At 41.7% G+C, this 22847-nt stretch overlaps 2 protein-coding genes across 3 annotated transcripts in view; one reads left to right on the top strand and one right to left on the bottom strand.

Moving 5' to 3' along the window:
- Positions 1-1484, top strand: part of c8h16orf89 (chromosome 8 C16orf89 homolog) — a 12879-nt gene extending 11395 nt beyond the window's left edge. The window contains exon 8 of the mRNA XM_033971408.2: positions 552-1484. Coding sequence (XP_033827299.1) covers positions 552-655 — 104 coding nt within the window. The 3' untranslated portion in view covers positions 656-1484. The remainder of the gene's footprint in view (positions 1-551) is intronic.
- On the bottom strand, positions 1396-22847 carry ift70 (intraflagellar transport 70). Of its 2 annotated transcripts, XM_055223623.1 has the most exons (20): positions 22680-22829; positions 22355-22420; positions 20907-21116; positions 19129-19185; positions 18111-18246; positions 17910-18014; positions 16730-16858; positions 15652-15701; positions 13837-13989; positions 12955-13020; positions 12811-12864; positions 12579-12644; positions 10314-10390; positions 9722-9929; positions 7625-7672; positions 6998-7069; positions 5799-5902; positions 4456-4534; positions 2716-2845; positions 2054-2238 (listed from the first exon to the last, which is right to left on the bottom strand). In XM_055223623.1, the coding sequence occupies exons 1-20, from the start codon at positions 22725-22727 to the stop codon at positions 2102-2104; spliced, it is 1995 nt and encodes a 664-aa protein (XP_055079598.1). In that variant the 5' UTR covers positions 22728-22829; the 3' UTR covers positions 2054-2101. The 2 variants fall into 2 exon arrangements, with proteins under 2 accessions (XP_033827298.1, XP_055079598.1); XM_033971407.2 differs by lacking the exon at positions 7625-7672 and having other exon boundaries at positions 1396-2238; positions 22680-22847.

Here is a 22847-nt window from a genome sequence, read left to right as displayed (position 1 = left end):
CAATGTTTATGTGTGGAGTTTGCATGTTCTTGCTGTGTTTGCGTGGAGTTTGCATGTTCTCACTGTGTCTGTGTGGAGTTTGCATGTTCTCACTGTGTCTGTGTGGAGTTTGCATGTTCTCACTGTGTCTGTGTGGAGTTTGCATGTTCTCACTGTGTCTGTGTGGAGTTTGCATGTTCTCACTGTGTCTGTGTGGAGTTTGCATGTTCTCTCTGTTTGCGTGGAGTTTGCATGTTCTCCCTGTGTCTATGTGGAGTTTGCATGTTCTGTGTGTGTGTGTGGGGGGGGGGGGGGGTGGAGTTTGCATGTTCTCCCTGTGTCTATGTGGAGTTTGCATGTTCTGTGTGTGTGTGTGTGTGTGTGTGTGTGTGTGTGTGTGTGTGGAGTTTGCATGTTCTCTCTGTGACTGTGGGGAGTTTGGATGTTCTCTCTGTATCTGTGGCAGCACAGGTCAAATCCTCAGCTCAGATTTGGAGATGGTCCCACTGCTCCTGAGGTTTAACTCAGAGACACGTCAAGCCAGGACTAACTTTTTCATGTCTCTTCCGCAGACGGCTGTTCGAGTCACATGACCGGCGTGGCTGTAGGGGCGCTGGGTGGATACCTGAACTATTACCTCACCGAGCAAGACATTACCAAGAGACCCCTATCCTGAACCCGGCCTGGAAATGGGACTAAAGCGGACTAAACCAGGACTAAACCAGGACTAAACCAGGACTAAACCAGGACTAAACCAGGACTAAACCAGGACTAAACCAGGACTAAAACAGGACTAAAACAGGACTAAAACAGGACTAAAACAGGACTAAAACAGGACTAAAAGAGGCCATGGACAAATCAATTCAATGTATTTTTGTTGTGCCCAAAATCACAGCAGCCGTCTCCTCTTAGGGCTGAACATGAAGATTGATTTAACCAACAGAAAGTTAGAAAATCAACAATGAAAGAGAATCAGACCTATGAATGGAGAAGTGTCCTAGGCCGCCCCCTGTCCTCAGACCCTCCTCCTGCAGGAACCACTGTCCCAAAGCGCCCCCTGTCCTTAGACCCTCATCCTGCAGGAAAAATGTTTAAAAACCCATTGGGAAAAAGAGAAACCTGGAGGAGAACCACAGTGAAGGAGAGATCCACTCTCAGAGGAGTCTAGGACTTAACCAGACCTTAAACCACGATTGAACCAGGTCTAAACCAGGACTAAACAAGGGCATAAACCAGGACTAAACAAGGGCATAAACCAGGACTAAACAAGGGCATATACCAGGATTAAACCAAGTAAAAACCAGGCCCTAAACCAGGACTAAATCAGGGATTCGAGAAGACCACAGGACATTTAACCATAACTAGGCGAACAGGACTTGAATTGAGAAGTTTTTGAGTCAAACACCAAAATTTGTTCAAATCCACTTTTATTTTACATAAATATTTTTGCTGTAAACAGATAACAACAGTCTTAAGGTGGATTTCTTATATGAATGTACCCAGCTGCCTTTTTCTGAAACTACAGTCATCCTTAAGAAATATGTTCAGAAGAATCAACCAAACTCTGAAAGCCCAAAACCTGCTCAAGAGAATGATCCAAGTGTGACGCCTCGTTTGTGTGGTTTGTGCGACAATAAGACGAAGTGTATGGACACGTTTGTGTGGACACGTTTGTGTGGACACATTTTGAATCAAGTCTCAGAAAAAAACAACAACGATACAGATAAGAAAAGAACGGAAAAAAAATCCTCATGTTTATATTAATGACTTTCTCAAGAGTTTTTATTTCAGACCAAAACACAGAAGTACCACAAAGGTTCAGCTTTGAGTACCACCAGGTCTAAACCAGGTCTATAAAATAAATAATAATTCCAGGTGTAAACCAGGACATCATTTCCACTCTAGTTCTATACATAAATGATCCAAAGGAGAACACAAACAAGGGTCTGTCCTTGGCTATAATATTCCACAGTAAGGCATTAAATCTGATCATGGAATCATGCAGGTGACTTTCCGCCTCCACAAAGTTACACAGTGTGACTTTAAGTGTAAAAACAAATTTAAAGCAGTGATATTCGTCCGCTCTTCCATGTTTCACTGTCCAGTTCATTCATTGGTCCATTCATTTGTTCCACCCGGTGACATCATAAAAAAGTGCCTTTAAAACTCGCGCTTCGTACGTGACCGTGTTTTTACCGATGTGAACGTGAGTCTCCTCCAGCGGCGCCTCGATGATCGCCGGCACCTCTTTACCATAAACTAAAACAAAAAACATCAAAACAATCAGTCATGAGTCACATGTCTATAATCCTGGTGTAGCACGATGGAAACCGTACAAACGATACAAATGATACAAACAATATAAACAATACAAACATTTCAAACTCCATTTTGATTTTTGAGGACCAGACTGAAACACATCTCCATGGAGACAAGCAGGTCCCCCGAGAGAAAAATTCCACAGTGCATCTTTATGTTATTGCAGAATGGCATTACATTCATCTATCTCCATGGAGACAAGCAAGTGGCGCCACAAGACCTTGTTACAGGTCAGATCCGTGAGGAGTTGAGTCCACTCACAGTAAGAATGGAATGAAATAATAATAATAATAATTATTATTATCATTATTATTATCATTATAGTTTAATTCACAGTCTGAATAGACTAAACCAGGACTAAACCAGCACTAAACCGGGACTAAACCAGGACTAAACCAGGTCTAGAGCAGGCCTTACCTTCACAGTGCTGGAGGAACTGCACACACTCCTGGACCACAGCATCCCTCAGCATCACCATGTGCTTGGACATGTTCTCCAGAAGAGACAGAAAACATCGCTTTGCATAGAACCATGTGTCTGTGCCCAGCTACGGAACAGAGAACATGTGAGAGAACACAGAACATATGAGAGATCACGTGAGACCCCAGAGGGGAGACTCTGGGGGTTTGAGTGTAAAACATAAAAATATGAAGTACAGTAGACAGGGACATTTCAACTATAACAGATAGGTTTAATTATTTTTTCCATCCATCCATCTATTTTCTTCTGCTTATCCGGGGCCGGGTCGCAGGGGGTCACCCCGGACTCGTCCTCCAGCTCCTCCGGTGGGACCGCAAGGTGTTCCCAGGCCAGTCGAGAGACACAGTCCCTCCAGCGTGAAAGTAGATTGACCAGTAAATCAAGAGCTTTGCCTTCCGGCTCAGTTCCTTCTTTACCAGAACGGGCCATACAACGACTGCATGACTGCAGATGCTGCACCGATCCGCCTGTCAATCTCACGCTCCATCCTTCCCTCATGAACAAGACCCCGAGATACTTTAACTCCTCCACTTGAGGCAGAGACTCAAGGCACCTTTTTCCGGTAGAGAACCATGGCCTCGGATTTGGAGGAGCTGATTCTCATCCCAGCCGCTTCACACTCGGCTGCAAACCCCCCCAGTGCCTGCTGCAAGTCCTGGCTCGATGAAGCCATCAGGACAACATCATCTGCAAACAGCAAAGATGAAATCCTGTGGTTCCCAAACCGGACCCCCTCCAGCCCCTGACTACGCCTAGAAATTCTGTCCATAAATATAACAAACAGAACTGATGACAAAGGGCAGCCCTGGCGGAGTTCAACATGCATCGGGAACAGGTCTGACTTACTGTTGGCAATGCGAACACAGCTCCTGCTCTGGTCATACAGGGACCGGACAGCCCTTAGCAAAAGGGCCCTGGACCCATACTCCCGGAGCACCCCCCAAAGGACACCGCGAGGGACACGGTCGAATGCCTTCTACAGATCCACAAAACACATGTGGACTGGTTGGGCAAACTCCCATGAACCCTCGAGGACCCCTGTTTTTTTTCATAGCTACATAATTCCATAAATCTACATAATTCCATAGACCTTGCTTGATATATCTGATATGTTCTGCGTGAGAGAACATGTCCAACCCTTTGGCTGCAGTGTATGTTATCCCTCATAAATCATTACATGAACATTTTAGAAATAAAAAATCCTTCATAAAGTGTCAGTAGTTGGCAGTGAGACCAGTGTTGAGCCACAGCTGCCCTGGAGTACACAGAGAGGGGATGTCATTCTCTGCCATTAGCCTCACATTCACAGATCCGTCGGCTCAGAGTCTGGACTAAATGAATCCTGCACATCTCAGCAGTGACAGTTTGTACAGAGTTACGCAAGAAAGACCTAGAACCTCAAAGTGTTTCTCAGTGTATTTTTTATACTATGGCATGTTTTTGCAGCTGGATCCCAGAGAGGCTCCTGCTCTGTCTGACTGTTTATGTTCACTGCTATGAAAATACAAACCACATTTATTCAAACAGGGCCCAGGGAAATGAATACAAGCTTCAGTTATTTAGCACATTATAGCAGAGGTTGAATGAGGAGATGTGCATGTTATTGTATTGTATCTGTGCTTTAGCATTAGCATTAGCAGCCTGATTTAACATGTTTAAAATGGCGGATGGACTGACCTTCTTGTTGTACGGCTCCAGACTTTTAATGACTCTGGAAATCCCAAAGTCGTAGTTTCCTTTTGCACAGTACAGCGTCCTGAGGATAAATACGTGTTTTTTTTTGCATTCAGTTTGAAGACACATTGTGGAATTTTTTTGGTGGTGGATTTACCACCTGCTTGTCTCCATTCGTTTGTTTAGTCTGAAATGTTCCGCAGTACAGCATTAAAACTCCATGGAGACAGCCAGGCGATGCCACCAGGGAGTTACAGGCCACATCTGTGGAGAGGCAACCCCACTCACAGAGTAAGAATGCATATTATTCGTTTATTATATTAGTAATACAAACACCTGTGATTTAATAAATGTGTGACTGCCACATGGTGGAACATTCAGGCAAAGCAAGAACATCTCCATGGAGACAAGCAGAAGGTGGGTCCCCCACCAGAAAAGTTACATAGTGCAACTTTAAAATTCATTTACTCAAGTTTATTTATAAAGCATATTTAAAAGCAGCCCCAGCAGCCCAAAGAGCAGTAAAGGGTCTAAAAACACAACGCTGTGGAACTCCACAGCTAAGTTCACACCTGAACTATGTGAGCCTGAGGAGAAATGACCTGAGCTACTTCAGGGCCACACCTGATTGACCTGAGCCACTTCAGGGCCATACTTCTGATGCCAACATTGTTCTTAAGGCAGTAAATTAAACTTTGGTGATCCACAGCGTTGAAGGCTGCAGTGAAACACTGGAGCAGCCAGAATCAACAGTCAACACAAGATAATTAAAAACTCAAAACTGATGAACTGAACTGTCCCTCATTTACCAACAATAAAAACTGTGGAAAAAGTATAATACAAAAGTAATCATAATGCAAGAATATAACTGTACAATCTAGAACATGTGTGTTCACTTCTCACCCACAGGCTGTTTATATAAATGCTAACCTGCCAGTCGCCATCTTCTAAACAGTTCCAGCTCCACTGACTCTGGCTCCAATTCATTTTCTCTGTAAAAACTGTGTCCCCTCTCTCTGTAACTGCAGACTCATCATTTTGGTCTTAAATGTTCATATTTACCCGCTCTACATGATCCTGGGGTTTTTATTTCACTATTGTGTCTGTAAATCAAGATATGAACATTAATAACAGACAAATCAGGCGTCTTCTTTCCCCTAGTCCAGCCTTGATCCTGATTTGCTCTTTGGTTGCTATGATACTCGCAGTCTGAATTCCAAATATGGAAGTCTGCTCCAAATTGGCCCCTATAACTGCTCTATCCTCGATGAGCTTCATTTGGAGTTGAATGCTGTGGTGACGTCACACTCACTCAGTCACTTCTTTTGTACAGTCTGTGGTCTCACCCGATCACCAAGTTGACGATGCACAGGTGGAAGACTTTCTTATCGGGGTCGTCGTATGAAATCTGCTCCTCCTCTTTCTCGATCTTCCTCATCAGCTCCTCTGCCTGAAACAGATGGATTATGATGTTAGCTACAAACCTATGCATGAAACAGGGATTTAGTCTTAGCTAAAAATGTATGGACAAACCCACAGATGTTATTTTCGGTTTATTTTCATGAAGTCATCCTTTAAACTGTTACAGATTAGATTGATAATTTATAGTTTTACCTCCTGGTTGAACACGAACAGCAGATATGTCATATATAAAGGTAACATAAAGTAAACAAGGGCCCAAATGTGTTTGTCTAAATGACATAATAGTTACGATTAGATTAATAAGAACAACACCTTTATTTAGTTAAATGGTTTTAAACTGTCAGCAGTGTCTTGTGTAAATGGAGAGTTTTGTGTTGACGACAGAGGCAGAGATTCTGTTTGAGACTCCGACCCACTTCTGTATTTTTGTACTTTTCTGCCACTGATGTAAAACTATGAAATATTCAGCCCAGGTTCAATCAACCAAACCATAAAACCTGACGTATGCACTTTACCTCACGGACTAAACCTGGTATACGTGAAACATCTCTAAACACAGGTGTGAGCTGATGAAACATCTATAAACACAGACGTGAGCCGCTGAAACATCTCTAAACACAGGTGTGAGCAGGTGACATGTCTCCAAACATAGGTGTGAACCGGTGAAACGGCTCTAAACACAGGCCCGAGCTGGTGGAACGGCTCTAAACACAGGCGTGAGCTGGTGGAACGGCTCTAAACACAGGCATGAGCTGGTGGAACGGCTCCAAACACAGGCCAGAGCAGGTGAAACATCTCTAAACACAGGTGTGAGCTGGTGAAACGGCTCTAAACACAGGTGTGAGCTGGTGAAACATCTAAATGCAGATGTGAGCTGGTGAAAGTTCTCTAAATACAGGTGTGAGCTGGTGAAACATCACTAAACACAGGTGTGAGCAGGTGAAACGGCTCTAAACAGGTGTGAGCTAGTGAAACATCTCTAAAGATAGGCCCGAGCTGGTGAAATGTCTCTAAACAAGCGTAAGGTGGTCAAACTTCTCTAAACACAGGTGTGAACTGGTGAAATGTCTCTAAGTGCAGATGTAAGCAGGTGAAATGTCTCTAAACACCGGTGTGGAGTTACCTCTTCATTCTGGCTGGTCATGATGTAGGACACACACAGATTTGCCAGGACCACAGCGCTCACGTTAAGGATCTGAGACAAAAACACATCAGTGAATATGAAACATCAGAGTTTAATCACAGAGACATTGGCGCTCTCGGTGTGAGTTTTAAGTCAGGAGATAGAACTTTTATTTCAAGCAGTTTAAAAAGATGATGAATGTGATGAGCTCAGAGCAGCTCCAGGTCCCGAGGAGCACCTCAGCTCTGTTTATTCAACTCAAATGAGTCAATTCAGTAGTATTAGTAAAGATATTAGGTCAATAATATTATCAATAACCTGATTTTTAGGAATTTGTGTTTGTCACTACTGGGTGTCATCAAAGATGAGGGTCATTTCTGAGCCTGTTCAACATAAAACCATCAGACTGAGAAGAGAAGCACTGCAAACCAAACACACACACACACACAGAACACACAGAGAATACACACACACCACACGGAGAATATACACAGAACGCACACACGGAGAAAACACACACACAGAGAACACACACAGAGCACATGGAGAAAACACATACACAGAGAACACACACACACTCTCGGATCCCAGCAGGAGGCGCTAAGCACCAACAGCACACAGTTTTACCGATGGTTTGCATTTGCATGGACACTCCTGAATGTTGCACTGCTCCATCTGAAACAACAGGCCCAGGCACAACAACACAAGGTCAACAAGGACACAAGGACAGCAGGTCAAAGGACATAAGGGCACAATGACCAAAGATCAACAAGGACATAAGGTCACAAGGACACAACATCAACAAGGGCACAAGGATACAAGGACACACACAAGGACACAAAAGCACAATGATACTGAGGCCCAGAGAGAGAAACTGAGGCCCAGAGAGAGAAACTTTTACCCAAATTACAGTCACAGTCTTTTAATCCATCATCACAAGTAAGAAACCTGGGCGTTATTTTTGACTCTGAGCTGACTTTTATTCCACACATTAAAAACATCACAAAAATTGGTTTTTACCATTTGAAAAACATAGCCAGAGTCCGTCCCATTCTCTCTCGGGCCAACACAGAGACGCTGATGCATGCTTTTATCACCAGTCGTATAGATTACTGTAATGCCCTGCTCTCTGGTCTTCCCAAAAAGGCGATTTCAGGTCTACAATTATTACAAAATTCAGCAGCACGTGTCCTGACTAAGACCAGGGGGCGGGACCACATTACACCGGTTTTAGAATCCCTGCATTGGCTCCCTGTGTGTTTCAGGATCGATTTTAAAGTTCTTTTACTGGTTTTTAAATGTCTTAATGGTCTTGGGCCTTCTTATCTTACAGAACTGCTTTTATCCTATGAACCCTCGCGGCCCCTGCGCTCCTCCGGCAGCAGGCTCCTAGTCATTCCCAAAGTCAGGACACACACGCATGGAGAGGCCTCTTTCCAGTTTTATGGCCCCCGTCTATGGAACAGCCTGCCGGAGGACCTCAGGGCCGCAGAGAACATTCAGGTTTTTAAAAGCAGGCTCAAGACCCATCTTTTTAGCATAGCTTTTGATTAGTATTTATCATTTTAGTTTACTTCTCTATTTATTTAGTCTTATTTAGGCTGGCTAGTGTGTTTATGTTTTACTTATGTTTTATTTACTTGTTTAGTTTTGACTTATTTTATTATTTATTGATTATTTTATTATTTATTGATTATTTATTGACTTATTTATTAGGTTTGACTTATTTTATTATTTTTAATCATTTTAGATTTGCCAGTGTTTCCTCTGAGGAGCCCTCTGCACCGGGAGCTGTGGTTGGCTGTGGCTGCTGGGCCCTGGCTCGTGGGCCCTGGAGGTTTGGTCTTGACCTCATCTCTTCTCTGGGCCCTGGGCTGGTGTCCTGTGGCTGTGGGTGACCCTGTTCCTGGTGCAGATGGTTCCTCTGGTGGCGCTCTCTCATCTGGTTCATCTTTATCCAGCCTGTTCCACTTAAACATATTTTAAATGAAACTGAGGTATTTTAACATGTGTTGAGGTGGGGGGTGGGAGTGTGTGTTGGGGTGGGGGGTTGTTTGGTTATGATTATTGATGTGTTGGGGTTGGGTTGTTGGGCTGTCGGGTGGCTGGGTGGGTTTGGTGGGTGGGACTGATTTTAATGGTTTGTAAAGCACTTTGTGTTACTTTTTTTTTGTATGAAAAGTGCTATATAAATAAAGTTTGATTTGATTTGAAGGATACAAATAAGGACGCACACACACAAGGGGACAGAGCCATAGACAGAGACACACAGATGGAGATAGAGACACAGCAACAGACACAAGGAGACGCACACACACAGATACAGAGACACACAGACAGACACACACAGACAGAGAAACAGAGGCACAGACACACACAGATATACACAGGGACAGAGTCACACAGGCAGAGACACACACAGACAGACAGACAGACACACACACAGTCACAGAGACACACACAGAAGAGAGATTCAGGAGGAAGAACAAACTTGAGGATATTCGCAAAGGGTCATTGCTTATTCAAATTTCAACAGTCTGGTACTGTGTGGGACACTCTCTGCACCCCTCCTCTGTACATCATATCCCTCCTCTATACCTCTGTACCGTGACACTCACACTGTCGTAGTGCTTCTTGACGATGGGCTCTTCCTCCTCTACACCACACATATCTCTCCTCTGCACCACATAGTCCTCCTCTATATCTCTGTACCTTGACACTCACACTGTCGTAGTGCTTCTTGACGATAGGTTCGTAGAAGCCAATGGCCTCCTTGTACTTGTTCTGCATAAACAGAACATGAGCAACATTGAGTTTCCAGGTGTCGTCTTCGTTGCAGACCTCCACAGACTTATGGAAAATCTTCTCCACCATCTGAAAGTTCTCTCTGTTCCAGTAGATTTTAGCCTGAGCCATCAGTACCACAATGTACCTGCGGGACACGAGAAACAAACCAATTACTCACCAAGAATCAAACGAGACATTCTGTGTTTGTCTTCTGATAGTGAACTGCCTCCTCATGTGTCCCATTATAAGATATTTACCTCAAGATCTCCACAGACACAGAGCAACGCTGGAAGGAACAATAATAGTACTCACAGTACAAGCAGTAGTAGTGGTAAAATTAGCAGAAATAGTAGTAGTAGTCGGAGTAGTAGAAGTACTAGCAGTAGGAGTAGTAGCAGTAGTTGTAGCAGTAATGGTAACAATAGTAGCATTAGTAGCAAAATTATCAGTAGTAGTAGTAGTAGTAATAGTAGTAGTAGTAGTAGTGGGGAGAACAATAGTAATAGTATTAGTAGTAAGGTGGACTCACTTCTCCAGCATCTGGTCATAGTCTTGCAGCGCCCTCTTCTGGCCTTCATCGTCTCGAGCCAAACGAGCCTCCTGCAGCTTTAACCAACAAAACCAAGTCACACTAAAGTCACTCCAAGAACTGAAGTCACACTCAAGTCACTCCAAGAGCTCAAGTCAGTACAAGAGCTCAAGTCAGACTCAAGTCACTCAAAGAGCTTTATATCACAGTATGTAAACTCTGCTTTTTAAAGCTCCTATATAAATAAAGATGACAATTATTAGGCCCGAGCCTGGGACAATGTCCTTGAGAGGGACTAAATAAAAAACGAATCTGGAGCATAGAAGATGGCAAAAATCAAGTAGTAAACACTACCTGACACTCTAATTGTCACTCAAGACCCTGAGAAAAAAAAAACGAAAGACGACTCAGTAGCACCCCTTGATTTTCATTGGGCCAATGGGAGCCCGACCCGGAAAAAATGTAAAAATCTGAAAACTTACATCAAAAAATAGAACATGTCAGACCATGATAAAAATGATATTATAGCCCCGTCCTAAAATGTACAGAAGGTCGGCCATATTGGATCAAATCCGGGAATGACAAAAGCACACACGCTCGCATTTAAGACATCTCACACAGTTTTCATCGCAAACACTTCCAAATTTGGCCAAAACCCACTAAACAAATGTGAAATTAAAGATTATCAATTACATTTTGAATATGACTTTGGGTGTGGTCATGGTGAATTTTCAACAAAATTGCAATTTTTGAAAAAAAAAAAAAAAAAAAATTCACACATTTTTTGTTTGGAAAAAAGTAATACACCAATTATGCAGATTTGAGAGCTGAATGCAGTGATATGCAAATCATGGCACTATCTCCCAAAATGGCTCTCTAGTGCCCTCTTCAAATTTCAGTACAAAAATTCATAGATGACAATCGAATGGTCATGGTCAAAAATCACAGGGGCCTCATTTGTGATGGGGCACAATGTGAGAAAGTCACATGACTGTAGCTTTTATGGTTTAGGAGAAAAATAAGGTGTAATAATTTCCATTATTATTACACTGCCTGGCCAAAAAAAAAGTCGCCACCAAAGAAAAAACATCACACACTAATATTTCGTTGGACCACCTTTAGCTTTGATTACGGCATGGATTCACTGTGGCATTATTTTGATAAGCTTCTGCAATGTTAAAAAATGTATTCCCATCCAGTGTTGCATCAATTTTTCACCCAGATGTTGCATTGATGATGTCGAGTCTGACCGCTGCACAAAGCCTTCTCCAGAACATCCCAAAGATTCTCAATGGGGTTAAGGTCTGGACTCTGTGGTGGACAATCTATGTGTGAAAATGATGTCTCATGCTCCTGAACCACTCTTTCACAATTTGAGCCCGATGAATCCTGGCATTGTCATATTGGAACATGCCCGTGCCATCAGGGAAGAAAAAATCCATTGATGGAATAACCTGGTCATTCAGTATATTCAGGTGTCAGCTGACCTCATTCTTTCAGCACAGACTGTTGCTGAACCTAGACCTGACTCGTACCTACTTGCTGAGTTAAATCCAGGTGGTGACTTTTTTTTTGGACGCAAATGAAATTTGGTACAATCATAGCACATGTCAAGGCAAGTAAAAAATTCTATTATGACCTCTGCCATTGTGGGCTGAACCCAATTTTATCAAAATTTTTACTTTCACATTTTTTACGCCGTGAATTTTCATTCAAGAAACTTGCAAATTGGTCTAAATGAACTATACCCATATGGGATCATAAGCCACTCTTTGAATTTTGCTAAATGTGGGTGCGGCCAGCCTGCAAAGAAAAATGTCTTTTTTTTAAGTATTACATTGCGCGGAACTGAACAATGATGATCTGAACGCATTGATATACAATTTACATACTGGACCCCTTGAAATTCTGAATAAGATCCAAAAAAATTACTTTGACACAAACATTTGAAATTTGGCATGGACATCTGGCTTGCCATACTGAACAAAAAAGCCAATGAGAAAATACCTCTATTTGCAATTGTGTTGCTATGGCAACATCCAATACTTCTCATTGAAATACATGGGTTTTGGTTAACCGGGATGAAAAAAAATACCTTTATCACTGCTTGCAGTTTTAAGTATTATTATTATTATTATTATTATTGTTATTGTTATTGTTATTGTTATTGTTATTATTATTACAGTGATATTTGAAAGTCCAGGATCATCGTTTGAAAAAGCAGACCACAGAGCCGTGAGGCAGAATGCTGCAGGTCAGACTTACCTGTTTGGCCACTTTACGAAGCTGCTCCGTCAGTTTTCCGTTCATTTCGTCAAACTTCCTGAAAGCCTGCAGTCAACACAGAAGATCAAAACTACACTCTAAAATTACACTGGCTATCTGGCTATCTATCTATATCTATATCTATATCTATATCTATATCTATATCTATATCTATATCTATATCTATATCTATATATCTATATATATATATGTGTGTTTAACGTGAGAGTACCTCCTCTGGCGCTGTCTGACAGGTCAGCAGGGCATCCAAGAACTCATACATGTACTGTGGAAACACGAGCCCCACTTTAACAATAAATACATAAATAAAACAAATAAAAACAATCATCATTTATGAATAAAAATTTGAACTCACAGGAGACAGGAATTTATACGTGAGATGAGCATTTTCAGCCAGAACATCTGCGGCCAGGTCAAAATACTGAAAAGAGAGACGAAGAGTGGGAGAGGAGAAGGGAGGGGGGGAGGGAATGAGAAAGAGCGGGAGCGAGAGAGAGGGAGGAAGAGACCGAGAGAGGGAGAGAGAGAACATAGTTTAACACATGGTTTAATTAAACAGAGTCCGGTCCAAACAGTGACGCTTCCTGCTGCGTCTCAAGATGGTGGAGTTTTACATGAGTCTATGGAATTAGTGAATCGATGAAGGACCTGTTCATCTGCAGGTATCTACTACAGGGCCTGTGTAATGTGTTGAATTTGGGTTTATGTATCTATTGCAAGGCCCGTTTAATGTGTTGAGTTTGGGTTTAGTTAGTGAAAGGCCTGTTCTTCATCAGGGCTTCACTAATGTGTTGAATTTGGGTCTTTGTAATGCAGCATTCCACAGCCTCTGTACCGTCCTGTAGTTTGGAGCAGAGGCTCTGATTCTATTTTTATTTATTTTTATAAGGTCAACATGAGGAGTCGTCATGATGGCACACTGTGAAAATGTAAGTGCCCAAAAGGTAAGAGTTCTACACATTTATCAATATTTATCAATCAGAGACAGTGAAAGAGCCAATGACTGGAGTGTTCAAACAGATTGACCAATCAGAGTGAACCAAAGTGTCACAAAAGCAGAACAAGATGAAACATCAAACTTGAGTTAATCCAAAGGGAAAAGCTCAGACACCATGTTTGTTTTGAATTGTTCGACACTGGCTCCCTCTTGTGTTTAGACACAAGAGGGAGTCAGTGTGTTTAAACGGAGCTGCTCTGTGATTGGGCAGTCTCACGGTCACATGCCCTGCCCTTGTACCTCGTGTTTGCAGTAAAGAAGCAACAGGTTTCCAAAGGTAACTGGGGGGAAGGAGGGCTGTTGGAGGAGGAAGGCCAGCTTCTCAAAGCCCTCGCTGGGCTTCGAGTCCATGTGTAGAAGGGCCTGGTTATGGAGGGTCACTGGGTCCAGCTCCTGGACACAAGAGTCGCATGTCAGTGTGTTTAGACACACACATTTATATATGTATGTATATATATATATATATATATATATATATATATATATATATTTATAGTGTGCATATATACAGTGAGGCAAATACATATTTGAACATTTGATTTTGCAAGTTCTCCCACTTAGAAATCATGGAGGGGTCTGAAATTTTCATCTTAGGTGCATGTCCACTGTGAGAGACATAATCTAAAAAAGAAATCTGGAAATCACATTGTATGATTTTTTTAATAATTTATTTGTATGTTACTGCTGCAAATAAGTATTTGAACACCAGTCTATCAGCTAGAATTCTGACCCTCAAAGACCTGTTAGTCCACCTTTAAAAAGTCCACCTCCACTCCACTTATTATCCTAAATTAGAAGCACCCGTTTAGTCGTTAGCTGCATAAAGACACCTGTCCACCTCATACAATCAGTAAGACTCCAACTACTAACATGGCCAAGACCAAAGAACTGTCAAAATGCACAAGAGACAAAACTGTAGACCTCCACAAGGCTGGAAAGGGCTACGGGGCAATTGCCAAGCAGCTTGGTGAAAAAAGATCCACTGTTGGAGCAATTATTAGAAAATGGAAGACACTAAACATGACTGTCAATGTCCCTCGGACTGGGGCTCCATGCAAGATCTCACCTCGTGGGGTCTCAATGATCCTAAGAAAGGTGAGGAATCAACCCAGAACTACACGGGAGGAGCTGGGACCACCGTTTCTAAGGTTACTATTAGTAATACATTAAGACATCATGGTTTAAAATCATGCATGGCACGGAAGGTTCCCCTGCTTAAACCAGCACATGTGCAGGCCCGTCTTAAGTTTGCCAATGACCATTTGGATGATCCAGAGGAGTCATGGGAGAAAGTCATGTGGTCAGATGAGACCAAAATAGAACTTTTTGGTCTTGATTCCACTCGGCGTGTTTGGAGGAAGAATAATGATGAGTACCATCCAAAAAACACCATCACTACTGTGAAGCATGGGGGTGGTAGCATCATGTTTTGGGGGTGTTTTTCTGCACATGGGACAGGACTGCATTGTATTAAGGAGAGGATGCCATGTATTGCGAGATTTTAGGGAACAACCTCCTTCCCTCACTTAGAGCACTGAAGATGTGTCGAGGCTGGGTCTTCCAACATGACAATGACCTGAAGCACACAGCCAGGATAACCAAGGAGTGGCTCCGTGAGAAGAATATCAAGGTTTTGGAGTAGAAAATCTTTGGAGGGAGCTCAAACTCCGTGTTTCTCAGCGACAGCCTAAGATGAAAATTTCTGACCCCTCCATGATTTCTACGTGGGAGAACTTGCAAAATCACAGGGTGTTCAAATACTTACTTGCCTCACTGTATATATATTTAGTGTTTTTTATATATATAGTTATAAAATAAAAACATTATACATATATAATATATAGATATAAAAATATTTATTTATATATATAATAAAAACAATAAATATATATACATTTTTTATATTCTATTGACATTTATTAAAACCCACGCCTGTCTATGGATCAATATCTCCACTCCACTCACCACGGCCCTGCAGTACCGTCAGGGTTACACCGGGTTAGACATTATTAAATTAGTTTTCTCTGTGGGACAGTGATGAAAACAGGGGGTTACCTCCTCACATCGGGGGGGCATGTCCGTCAAAGCCTCCTGAGCTCCCTTTACTGCAACAAAAACAAAAAGCAGTGTTTCAGACGACACGCTTTCTATAAGTCAATATTATTTAACACAGACGGAGCAGGTGGATCTGGTTCAGTGTTGTGTTGTGACACAGTGAGGTCTTGGGTTTAGTCTCATAGAAATGATCATGTTCAACATTTATTTATTTACCTTTGGATATTTCATTGTAAAGTACAATGTCATCAACAGAACTGTGTGTGACTCCAGACCCCATCTGGAGTATGACATCTGATAACCAGAAAGTTTACTAGTCAATGACACTTTGCAGTAACATCAAGCTGGGGATGCTCTCCGTGTATGTCTATGGTAGAATGTTCAGCAGGTACCATGGTGACACAATGTGCACATTAGCAAACACTGTCAAAAAAATGTATCATCTGAAAACTCAAGACAAAATCTAAAATGTATTTAAAGCATAGTCTGTGTAAAGAAGTGACTGAGTGAGTGTTCAGTTAAATGAAGCTCATTGAGGCTAGAGCAGTTATAGGGACAATTTGGAGCAGAGTTCCATATTTGGAATTCCGACCATGAGTATCATAGCAACTAAAGAGCCAATCTGGAGAGAGGATGTTGAAGGTAATGCCCCTTCCCGCTCGCATCCCGATCGCACTGGTTTACCACGGAGCGGCTGCTTAGCAACACTGTCAATCAAACCTGTTGTCAACGCTAGCGGGACCAACCTCAGGGAAAGATGCCGCCTGATTTGCCTGTTATTAATTTTCATATGTTGACCAAAATGAGGGGTCTGACAGCAGCAGTTACAGAGAGAGGGGCCACAGTTTTTCAATGTAAAGTGAATTGGAGCCAGAGTCAATGGAGCCTGAAGTGCGTCTATGATCACTTCCTGTTTGGAACACGACAGCTGGCGGATTAGCTATGTCAATTTATATACAGTCAATGATTTAAACAGCACATTTTGAGGAGCCAGTGGTCTACGTTGGCTCTGCGTTGGGCTCTGCGTTGGGTCTGGTTGGCATCTGTGTGGTGGTCTATAATGTGACAGAATACTCACAGTTCTTGAGCTGGTATTCGATGGCTGCCTTCAGGTTAAAGGCTTCGATCAGAGCTGTCTGATGCAGAACCAGAGTGTTGCCCACACTGTGGTAGTCTATGCCCTCTGTGGTCAACCCCACACTCAGCTCTGAAACACACATAGATCAGAAACACACACAAATCTGAAATGCACATACACACAGCTCTGAAACACACACAGAGTTCTGAAACACACACACACGGCTCTGAAACACACAGAATCCTACTTTTAAAACATATACCACAAATATAATCGCAGAAGCTTTAATTTACTTAAAAAGATGTTCCTCAGACTGTCCTCTACTTGGCTGTTCTCCGGTGTGTCGTACCTGGGTGTTATTCTCAGGTGTGTTGTATCTAGGTGCTCTCAGCTGTGTCGTATCTGGGTGTTGTTCTCAGGTGTGTTGTACGTGGTGTGGTGTTATATCTAGGTGTTGTTCTCAGGTGTATAGTACCTGGGTGTTGTACCTGGTTGCTCTCAGGTGTATTATATGTGGGTGCTGTACCTGGGTGCTCTCAGGTGTGTTATTCATCATCATCATCATCTGTTTCAGACATTTCTGTCTTAAGTCCACAAAAGCAAATCAAAGTACACAAAGTCTGAAAAAGGAATAGGCAGAAGCCTAATCTTATGACGCCTACACCTTTTGTACTAAATGTAAAGAGTTGCTATATTCAACAGTATATACAATATGAACAAAAACAAAAAAAAAGAACAAGTAAGCAATTCAGCATTCAGCATATGAGTTTATGATTTTCTTTTTGTACAAACTTTTAAAACGGCTCAAGGTTCTGCAGTCTTTAACATTGTCATCTAACCTGTTCCAAACATTTACTCCAACAGTTGAAATGCAGTGCTGTTTTACATTTGTTCTGACACTTGGTTTTTTAAATACGTCATGTCCTCTAAGATTATAAGCACAATCTCGATTTTTAAACAGATCTTGGATATGAAATGGTAATTGTTTATTCTTAATTTTATACATAAATTGTGCAGTTCTATAATCTACCAGGTCCTTGAATTTCATTGTGTTTTTTTGGATAAAGAGTTAATTTGTATGAGCCCTATAGGGGGCTTTGTTCACAATTCGCATTGCTCGTTTTTGCCTGGATGCTGTCAGGTGTATTGTACCTGGGTGTTGTTCTCAGGTGTGTCCTACCTGGGTGCTCTCTGATCCCTCTCTCGATGATCTCACTGATGTATTTCAGAGCCTGGGCATAGTTCTTCAGGCTGTAGTAGCACAGGGCAATGTTGTACGACAGAGCTGGAAAAACCCATGGATTTAGTATAAACTCTATTCACTGAACATTTTGAGCATTTATCACCAAGTTCTTCGACCCCCACACCCCCTTGGCCTCACCGGGCACGTATCCCAAGACCTGCATGGCGGAGGTAAACTTCTTACAGGCCTCTTCATATTTGCCATCATTATAAAGCAAACAGCCGCTGTTAAAGATGTAGTCAGGGTCGTCCGGAGGCAGCTGCTCCAGCAAAGACTACACACAGAGAACATTCAATCCAGAGGTCCCTCACAAAGGAAAGGTTTCAGGTCAGTTCACATGCTAATGCTAAATATATCTTTTATATCTTTATACTCCATGTACAAATACAGCAGGAGGTTGTGCATTCAGCAGCTGTCACTGTTAAACATAAGAATACACCCATTTTAATACACATGTAATTATCTTAAAGATTATCCCACAGGTTCTGATTTTCCTCCAACAAAACATCACATCAACACTGGGCACAAATGTAATTACCATTGCCGAAAGTACTGAAAATCTGATACTAATCAATACTAAAACTAGTATCGATTAAACTATAGTAATTTTTCGCAGGTATCAATAGTAAAAAAGTCCAGTGAACCCAGTACAGTGAACCTTTCCTGAATATGAAAACACACACCACTATGGAACCTACTGGACACTGAGGGATTACACAGATATAAGGACACATGGGAACAGAAAAGAAAGCTCTACCATTTAATGCTGAAAATCATATTCTAATGTCTAAAGGAGTGTTTTTATTGTCACTGAGGTATCGAGATCGGTATCGAGTATAGAGTCTATTCCTTAGTATCTAAATGCAGTTTGAAATGTTAATATCGTGACAACACTCGTCTAAAGTAAAAACATTGGCATTATATGAATTGGCCTTTACACAAGTATGAGTCTTTTCCAGGTGTTTGCATTTTAAAGTGTTGTGTTTGGCAGCGTCTCCTCTGCGTCTTCCATTTTAAACAGAGATATTCTCGTAGTGACTCTTCTGAACTCCTCCATTTTAAACAGAGGTATTCTCATAGTGAGTCTCCCCTGCATCTTTCTTTTTAAACAGAGGTATTCTCATAATGATTCTTCTGGACGTACTGTACTTTGTACCTTGGCTGCAGAATAGTCTTCTTCACAGTATTTGATGCACGCTTGCAGCTTCACCATCTGTGTCAAAAAGAAACAGCACATAAACTTTCAATGGGGGTGAACTGGGGATAAACCGAGCTCATCTGTCTACTGCCCCCTCTGTCTGCATAATGTAACATTCATAAGTCCCAACATGTTTTTATGAGGGTCTGAGCAAAGGCTTCATTACTCCTCAGAGCAGCAGATTGAGAACAGTCATCAGATCACTTCACAATCATTAATGTTCCAGTGGTTTTGTTTTACAGTATTTAAATACTTTACGGGAGCATCATTATTTTATTTTTGATAACAAAGCACTCAGCACAAACACGAGATCATTCTTTATGTTTTATGGGAGTGTGACAACAGCTTAGGGCTATGTTTTTGTAATTATTTTTTACAGTCTTTATAAAAGTTCATAATTTTAAAAATGCCAGTTGTGATGTGCACACTTTCCAAAGGGGCATTATACACTGTATATTACAGTTTTTAAGTGGAGTGCCCAAAGCCTCCATCCTGGTTTGTCTGGAATCTTCCACAGTAGCAGATCCAAAACACTCACTTCTTCAGTACTTTACAAAGACGCGAGTCTGGTCACTGGTGAATCTCCCTGTTTTCAAATGGGCGTGACTGACAGATGGATTAGCCAATCAGGGACAGGAATGGTCCGTCTGTATCGGAAAATACAGTGGATTTCTGCAGAATGAGCAACGCACTAAACTCTAAACTGTAAATGTTTAATTTATAAATCCCAGGTGACCAATGAGCTCCATCTTCCACATGCGTCACTGAAATAAACAAATCTGATTGGCCAATCACATTTGACTGGGCTTGAGATGTGATGGAGGATGAGAGGAAAAGACTGAAATCAATCTGTATAAAAAATACAGAGTGACCTCAGGCAAATAAAACACAAACTCTCCACCAAACCAAGAATCTTCTGGAAATGAAAACACCTGAAAGAGGGATAGGTTTAATGCACACTGTGGAACATTCTAGGCACAGTCATAACATCTTCATAGAGATGAGCAGATGACCTTCCACCAGAAATGTTACACCATGCACCTTTAAATGAATATTACAGCTCCACGTTAAGCGCTGATGGACAGTTCAACTATTATAAGAAAGACATCTGTGTCAGAGTGAGTTTGTAAAGCTCTAAAAGCTCAGGACAATCAGTGTGTTTCACTTTTGGGGCTTTGTTAAAATCCTTCAGTTTCACTTTTGTGATATGAGGTCGCTAGTGCCTTTAGTTGGCATTTAGGGGACGATGCTAGGCCTAAGGTTAAGGTTAGGGTTACGGGTTAGGGTCAGATAACACATTTTGAAGTGCGATATTTTGCTGAGACTAATTTATGCCACTGACACAATAACCCTAAAGTTAGATTATCCCCCCCAAATATTCTAAATGTATTAAATATATTAAAAGCACAAACTGCAGTAAATAAATGGCAGAGTGAAAGACTTAGTTATTTTGTCTGTATAATGAGTCGTAGAAGTTATTTATTCATCCTTATTCAGCTCAAATCTAATCATAGAACAGAAAATTAACATAAAGTTCCTCACTAATGCAAAGAAAAAGTACCACAATAAATACTGTCCCCAAGAATAACTGTCCCATCTGTGACCCGTGCTGAACGAGAGTCCATGTAGTGATTATGATGACCAGCCTGGACGACACAGGGCACATTTATAAACTACATTCACATTGTTCTCACTGCAAACTACAGAGCACAGCCTCCATCACCTCTGTACTGTACCTTGGTGTGTGTGGTGGGTGTGTCCAGAGCGAAGGAGGCTTTGGTGGCTTCAGGATAGGCCCCAGCCTTGTACAGAGACTGGGAGTAGTACAATTTGTACTCGTCCACCTCTGGGTGTAGTGCGGTTAGTTGCTCATAGCACTCTGCAGCGCTGGAGAAGTCCTGTAGGTGGTAGTGGCAGTATCCCAACAGAGACAGCGCCGCCCGAGACTAGGACAGTTTAGACATCACATGTTGGGGACAGACATTTAATGAGGCATCAGTGAAGGGGCATTCTGGAACACTGAGGCTAACGGTTAGCATGTTTCACTCATGGTTTGTTTGCGCTTTAAGTCTTTGTTTACACATCTTCATCTCCCTTAAGCCTGGACTGGTAACAGATAAGTTATGGTTTAGTTCAGGGCCAAACAATATAGAAAATATTAGAATATGTGATATGTCTAAGAATATTGATATTACTGTGATATTTTCATGTAAAACACATTACATTTACTAGTGAAAATCTAAATAAAAACAGGACTAAACCAGGACTATACCGGATCTAAACTGAGACTAAACCAGGACTAAACTAGGACTAAACCAAGACTAAACCGGGACTAAACCAGGACTACAATAAAACTAAAGTGGGACTAAAGTGGGTCCAAGACTAAACCAAGACTAAATGAGGATTAAACCAGGACTAAACCGGGACTAAACCGGAACTAAACCAGAACTAAACCAGGACCAAACCAAGACTAAACTGGCACTAAACCGGGACTAAAGAGGGTCTAAACCAGGATTCAATCGGGACTCAACCAGGACTAAACCAGGACTACAGCGGGACTACGGCGGGGCTAAAGCGAGACTAAAGCGAGACTAAAGCGAGACTAAAGCGAGACTAAAGCGAGACTCAATCGGGACTAAACCAAGACTACATCAAGACTAAAGTGGGACTAAAGTGGGACTAAACCTGGACTAAACCTGGACTAAACCTGGACTAAACCTGGACTCAATCAGGACTCAATCAGGACTCAATCAGGACTCAATCAGGACTCAACCAGGACTCGACCAGGACTCAACCAGGAATAGACCAGGACCAAGGCTCATTTTGGACTTTAAATCATCAGCTTCATTTCACGTTTTTTTTTTTCTTTTCAGCTGGAGAACCTTGGTGTCACTGTCATATTGAGAATATTGATTATTGTATCAGCCAATGTCATGATCTGGTTCAGATCACACTGGTCCAGTGTTTAGTTTTAGTCTAATACCCCTCACTGAAACTCCTCTGTAGTGTGTGCATGATAATATGATCATAACTGATGGTTTTGTTTTTTTTTGCTGTGTTTAGACACGCACATTATAAACATGGTAATTTATACAGGTCTATAATCTGTATAAATGTATACATGAGCAGACCTGTGATCATACTGAAAACAGGTGATGAAATAACACACTTCTCAAAGCCTTACCTTGGGATGTTTCTGGAGCTGTCCGTTCAGGATGTGAATGGCATCTACATACTGACTTTCCTTGATCTAAAATAAATAAATACATGTTCATAATTAATTTAATTAATAAAACACCAAGTACGAGCTTACAGAAAATAAAGATAACAAAAGGCGGTTAACACTTAGTTATTATTACTTATCATTTGTTTATCATCTTGCATTTTGCTCTAGTTTTGTGTTATCAGCGGACTGTTTTGTAGCATAACTTCTCGTTAGCTGTGTGCATATTAGCTGTTAGCATGTTAGCTGTGGCTCAGGGGCTAGCACGGAGCTAAAGCCGTTGTACCAGTTTGTAGACCGTGGCCGTGTACTCTCCATCCTTTATGGGCGTCATGGACGAGCTTCTCCGAGAGAAATACGTGAGAATAAGGTGCTTTGTGCTCCTGAAATGTCCAAAATCACAGGATTTGTTGTTAGCATCAGTTTGGTGAAGAGCATAGCCGTTACCAGGCAA

The sequence above is a fragment of the Periophthalmus magnuspinnatus genome, chromosome 8 (assembly GCF_009829125.3).
Source record: "Periophthalmus magnuspinnatus isolate fPerMag1 chromosome 8, fPerMag1.2.pri, whole genome shotgun sequence".
Lineage (NCBI taxonomy): Eukaryota > Metazoa > Chordata > Actinopteri > Gobiiformes > Gobiidae > Periophthalmus > Periophthalmus magnuspinnatus.
The sequence above is the reverse complement of the archived record's forward strand: the minus strand, read 5'-3'. Positions and strand labels throughout refer to the sequence as shown.

Excerpts from the sequence above, each read along its gene's own strand:
- ift70 (XM_055223623.1), bottom strand. The coding sequence starts at position 22,727 with ATGACGCCCATAAAGGATGGAGAGTACACGGCCACGGTCTACAAACTG. Across the intron at positions 10,391-12,578 it reads TTCGTAAAGTGGCCAAACAG|CTGCAGGAGGCTCGTTTGGC; the intron begins GTAAGTCTGACC and ends TGTTGGTTAAAG. Across the intron at positions 9,930-10,313 it reads TATGACCAGATGCTGGAGAA|GTACATTGTGGTACTGATGG; the intron begins GTGAGTCCACCT and ends CGTGTCCCGCAG.